Source organism: Myxocyprinus asiaticus, chromosome 11 (genome assembly GCF_019703515.2).
Source record: "Myxocyprinus asiaticus isolate MX2 ecotype Aquarium Trade chromosome 11, UBuf_Myxa_2, whole genome shotgun sequence".
Classification (NCBI taxonomy): Eukaryota; Metazoa; Chordata; class Actinopteri; order Cypriniformes; family Catostomidae; genus Myxocyprinus; species Myxocyprinus asiaticus.
This window is the reverse complement of record NC_059354.1, coordinates 7811331-7817577: the sequence shown is the minus strand read 5'-3', so window position 1 is coordinate 7817577 and position 6247 is coordinate 7811331. Positions and strand designations below refer to the sequence as shown.

Sequence of the window (6247 nt, the reverse complement as noted above, 5' to 3'; positions counted from 1 at the left end):
TGTGCCTTTCCAAATCATGTCCAATCAACTGAATTTACCACAGGTGGACTCCAATCAAGTTGTAGAAACATCTCAAGGATGATCAGTGGAAACAGGATGCACCTGAGCTCAATTTTGAGTGTCATGGCAAAGGCTGTGAATACTTATGTACATGTGATTTTTTTCGTTTTTTATTTTTAATAAATTTGCAAAGATTTCAAACAAACTTCTTTCACGTTGTCATTATGGGGTATTGTTTGTAGGATTTTGAGGAAAATAATGAATTTAATCCATTTTGGAATAAGGCTGTAACATAACAAAATGTGGAAAAAGTGAAGCGCTGTGAATACTTTCCGGATGCACTGTAAATCTCAAAAGTACAAGTAAATTGCATAAATTATGGAACAGCTAATTAAACCCATGGCAATTTATTTTATTGGCGGTGCTCATCATTTTTTCTTCTGCAGAACACAAACAAAGATTTTTAGATGAATATTTCAGCTCTGTAGGTCCATACACTGCAAGTGAATGGTGACCAGAACTTTGAAGCTCCAGAAAGGATATAAAGGCAACATTAAAGTAATCCATAAGACTCCAGTAGTTTAATCAATGTCTTCTGAAGAGATCCAGTTGGTTTAGGGTGAGAACAGACCAAAACATAACTCCCTTTTCACTATACATCTTGCCATTGTAGTCTTCAGGCAGGATCATGTTTTCAAGCTCAATTACACTTCCTAGTGTTTGACGCATACGCAGAGCGCTAGATGGTGCTGTAGGAAGTGTCGAGCTTGAAATCATGATCGCCAAGGAGACTGCTGTCAGATGTACAATGAAAAAGGAGTTACATTTTGGTCTGTTCTCAATCAAAAACCAGTGCTGGGTAGTAACGATTACATGTAATCTGGATTACGTAATCATATTACAAAAACAAGTACTTGTAATTGGATTAAATTACATTTTAAAATACTCGTAATTAGATTACAGTTACTTTTTATAGATTACATGATTACATATTAACTAGGCAATGGCTGTAAATTGTTAATAATTTATTGATCATCCTAATCATTCTCTTTTTTCAATCTTTTACATTTTTCATTCTAAATCAACACACCACTAATATATGTTTGTTAAGTCTTTGAGTGTTTTCAGAAGGGGGGTGGGGCAGTTGCTAGGGTGTCTAGGTGGATGTCAGGTTGTTGCTATGCTGTTGTTGTTTTAACTGTGTTTTTAGCACATTGCAATGCAGTTGCCAGGGTGTTCTGGGTGGTTGCTTATTGGCTCAAATGAAAAGAGTCCAGTGTGTTCTGGACACTAAAAATTGCTCAGGCCCCTCCTTCAATGATACAATTAGTTATAGACTGTTTTTTTTTTTTCAATCATATGTCTAATCCACATATGTTTAACACATAGCCAATATAAACACTAATTCATTTATGTTGTGGTTTAAACTTCGTTTGTACTTACACGTTCAGTAGTTGTCATTTCGATGTAATGAGCGTTCAAGCGATTTTAGTTGGACTGAGTGGGCCCATTTCACAATTTTTCATCTTTTTTAGCATCAATGCAATGACATGTACATGCATTCACATACACACTGCGTATTAGGTGTGTTTTATTTGATCATCCTAGTGTGGCCACATATACTGATGGGAAATGCTATTATGTAAGCCTGTCACCTCATATAAACTAGCTAAATGAGTCTTAATTTCTGGCATGCTTTATTCTTCATTAATAGGACAAAAAAAAAAAAAAAAAAAAAAAAAAAAAAAAACATTCAATCTAAACTGCACACTCACCAATTTGCTTGATTCTTGCCATGCCCCATCTCAGAAAATTGGCAATCTCACTGGATTTACAACTTTGCTGTTCATGTACACTAATCTCATAAATATGATCATTCTGGCGTGACTTGAACAGTTCATTAAAGGGATAGTTCACTCAAAAATGAAAATCCTCTCATCATCCCTAATCCCATCCCAGATATGTATGTTTCTGCAGAACACACACACACATTTTTTTTGAAGAATATCTCTGTTCTGTAGGTCCTTCCAATGTAAGTGAATGATGGCCAGACATTTGAAGCACTGAAAAGCACATAAAGACAGCATAAAATCCAAAAGACTCCACATACTGTAGCACCAATGTACTAAAGAGCAAAGAGAACACATTAGCAATCACCCAGAACACCCTAGTCTATGAAATATATATTGTTGACATTTCATGTGCGCTTGGTTAAATGTAAAAGGTAAACGCAATTGATTGATTTTTATATGAACAGGTTTCCTGGAAAGGCGGGAGACATATAACACATAACTTCATTATTTCACAGCTTTCATAATGTTAAAAGTTTAAGGTCTAAACTTGTCAAATTAATTCGTAAAAAAAAAAAAAAAAAAAAAAATAATTAACTTACATGAGCAGTTCCTTCTCTTCCCCAGTGGAGACAGCTGACGGAACACACGTTATCTGGCACGCGCTTCAGTTGTGATTTTGATTCAGATTCGTGATTTGCAAAACAAATCATTCTTTCTGCTTTTTGAATCTTTTTGGTCAGTTCAAAGGAATCAAATTTAAAAAAATTGACTTAAAGGATTCTTTCATGAATCAGACATCACTATCGCCGATCTGCATGCATTTGTGCACGTACAGCTTGTTATTTTTTGCGGTATTCAGTCGCAGTCTGGAGAAATGTATCAGAGTAAAAGTATCAATTTTCTCTTTAAAATGTAATGAAGTAAAAGTACAAAGAAATATTTATACTTAAGTAAAAATATTGAAAAACTGTACTTAAGTACAGTAACAAAGTATTTGTACTTTGTTACTATACACCTCTGTGTGTGAGACGAGAGCGAAAAAGAAGAGAGAGGGAGCACAAGAGTGCTTTTCAATAGAAATTTAAATAAATGAAGGATATATAGACATTGTTTGTCATTCTTATCTGATGTACTTAACCAATGTCTTTGTTTTATTTGGTTATTTTGTTGTGGCTGCCTGTAGGGCTCTGAAATAACTCAAATACTTTGGCGAAGTGATATTGAACCATTATATGGTCAAGACCTGGAACTGCTTCATAGCTGTGCATTTACTGGAAAATAACTGCGCACCTCAGAACATCTGTCAGCCAATCAGAATCAAGCATTCAACAGCCCTGTGGTATAATCATCGTACACTGTAAAAAATGTCCGTACTTTTAACAGTAAAAGACTGTAAAAATGCTACAGTAAAAAAACAATTGGTATACAGGTAGTTACCTTAAAATATACAGTAATAAATAATAATATATTTAAAAAGACAGTACATGTAATTTTAGAGTACAATGTTGTAAAAATGATATTTACCGTATAATGGTAAATTTATATTATGTTTAACAAGAGAGGAAATGTACTTTTTACTGTAAATTATTGTTAAAATTACAGTTAAAAAAAAAAAAAAAACAATCGGGCATTTCCAGAATTCCCTGAGTTACCCATCACATTTCATTATATTTTATGGGAATAGTTGTTTCTTCTTATTTTTAATAACACTTATCTACATTGGGATGTTCTGTGTTATATTTGATATAATTTAGTTAATATTTATTGCATTATTTTAATGTGTTACCCTGATGGTGTTTAGTGTTTGTGTGAGTGACACTGAGCACTCTCTCTACATGTTTATTTGCTCTTGGAAAGGCCACAACTGATGAACTTCATGGCTTTCTGTAAATACTACGGTGAGTAACAATACATTATAAAGTGAAAAGCAGATTTTTACAGTTTCAGAATGTTAAAGTATTAGGTTTATATCATTTAATAATATAAATGGCAATGTACCGTAAAAGATACAGGCACCAAAATTACATCCCGTAAAACCTGAAGCGTGGTTACCATATTTTTACTGTGAATTTCTGGCAACCACAGCTGCCAATTTTTTACCGTAAATGTAACAGGATTTTACAGTGTATTGTTCTACTGACACACAAATCTTATCTAGTATTAACAGTGATTGTCAGGGACATAATCTGATGTTCCACTGTATTAACGAAGTTTAAAATTAACTGTATTACCACCTTCTAGTGGAATCTCTATAATGCAAATGCAGGAAATGAATAAGACTTGCTTCTCAAACGTCTTAGCGCAATGACCTATTTCTCCGGAAAATAACAAATTGCGCTTTGCGCCACTTCATTAACAGACAATACATAAACAGTTTGTGCCCATATGCCCACAGATTACTCTCATCTATGGCCTAATGACCTAAACACTCTCAGCTATGACCACTTGTGCTTTGCACTAGTATGAAAATTGCACTTAGAAATAGCTATCCTCACAAAAATTGGATAAGACGTAGCGCAGTGCCTAGCACGGTTACAAAAATAGAGTCCTACATATCTTTTAACCTTTTCATTAATATTGATTGCTGTGCTGGCTGGACCTACTATGCAAGAATTACGTTTACATATTCACTGAACATGTAAGTGTTCCAGGATTTATAACAGATGCTTGTTTTCAGTCTTTGGTCTCCAGTGTTTTCTATCGCATCGGTGTACAGTATGTTCTTAGCTTAGTCGTGATGACTGTTTTTTGACAGTGCCTCACCTGATAGGGTAGATGACATGATGCAATGGTCTGAGGTTATTTATGTTGATATCATTGAAGGGATTGGTTCACCCACAACTTAGAATTCTCTCATCATTTACTCACCCTCCCATCCCAGATGTGTTGGACTTTCTTATGTTGAAGACAAATGAAGATTTTTTAGAAGAATATTTTTGCTCTGTTGTTGTTATGGCACGTTACTCACTTCCGGTTCCTGTTCTGGTTGCTGCCGGCACGCTGTAGAAGTTTGTGTTGTTTGTAGCTTGCTAGCCTGATTAGCATTGCTTTTTCCTCTACGTTCATCTTTTTATCCTTTAACACTTTACCGCATACTTTGCCCCCCCCCCCCCATTCAGCAAAGCGACACCACTCTCCCATTCCTGTTAGGGTTTCCAATCGAATCTCCCCACTCAGTGATGCACCCACTGAGAATCATGTTTAAAGCACCTTTGTTTTAGGATATTCTACTGTAAGGAACGTAGAAATAAGAGACTCCAGCCACTATCTGACATCAGATCAAATTGACAAGTGCTAGCTAATGCTAAACGTAGATTTTCTAAAATTGTTATTCATGTCGGCACTAACGATGTCTGGCTTCGCCAGTCAGAGATCACTAGAGATAATGTTAAAGAGGTGTGTGAACTTGCAAAAACGGAAGGGATACTTCAAATTTGGCCTTCATAGGATTATGTACATTGCCATTAGTTCACATTAATCTTGTGCATTTAACAATGGCATGTTGTTATTTTAGAGATGTTGTCAGCAGAGTTCCTTTGTTAAAATATGTATGCTAATACTTGCTAATGTTGAGTAAATGGTTGTATAACACTGCAGTTCTTTATTAGGGAAATATAGGAGTAAAACAAACAAAAATCACAATAAAATATATTTTTTATGTTTATTTGTCAAAATTAAAGTTTAAAACAGCTCTGCAGACATTTGTTACTTTCCAAAAATGGGTTTTACAGACAATCTTACAGATGTAAGGTTGAACAATTATGATTTATGCAGGTATATGTGCATTTCATCAGCAAAGTTTTAAGAAACTATTTGAAATAACAGATATGCTAACCTAAAAAAAAGTTTTTGAAGATTTTGCACTTCAAGGCAACATAACACTTGCAAGAAGACTAACCTCTGAAAATAATCTTACAAAAGTCAAACATGCCGCTAAGCCCAAAGGAGCTGCTGTTGAGACAATACTGCCTCACAGAGAGCTTTAAGATGAAGGAATACAGAGCCACATATCCAAAGTGTTCATGAGTACATTCCAAAGGGATACAATACACAATACAGGAATGCATGTTAGCGAGAGAAAAAGAGAGAGATAGACAGACTGAAGTGATTGATTTATGGTGCGTCGAGCTGTTCTAAAAGAGTGCGTCTCCTCTTCTCCAACTCTCCTTCACTCAGTTCACTACCTGATGTATCCCATCCACCCTGAGAGAGAGAGATTGATTAAACAAAGTTTGTCAATTTTTGTCTTTTGAGGAGAATGTCCTTTAAATTCAATATTTCATGTTATATTTAGGGGGCAAGACCCCTTTTGTTTTCGTTGGTTTTCTTATTATTCTACTTCTTCCGCTTGAGTCTATGGCAGCTCATAGAACCGCTTGCGGGAAAGTTATGAAATTTGGCACACATATAGATGACAGTCTGACCTGTTACCACAACAAATTTTGCGTCTCTAC

General features: G+C 35.2%; 1 protein-coding gene across 4 annotated transcripts in view; it reads right to left on the bottom strand.

Annotated features, from left to right (window-relative positions):
• Positions 1-5440: 5440 nt before the first annotated feature.
• Positions 5441-6247, bottom strand: part of LOC127448060 (pre-mRNA-processing factor 40 homolog A-like) — a 66795-nt gene continuing 65988 nt past the window's right edge. For all 4 annotated transcript variants that reach the window (XM_051710331.1, XM_051710329.1, XM_051710328.1 and 1 more), the window contains one exon: positions 5441-5996. In XM_051710331.1, coding sequence (XP_051566291.1) covers positions 5907-5996 — 90 coding nt within the window. In that variant the 3' untranslated portion in view covers positions 5441-5906. The remainder of the gene's footprint in view (positions 5997-6247) is intronic.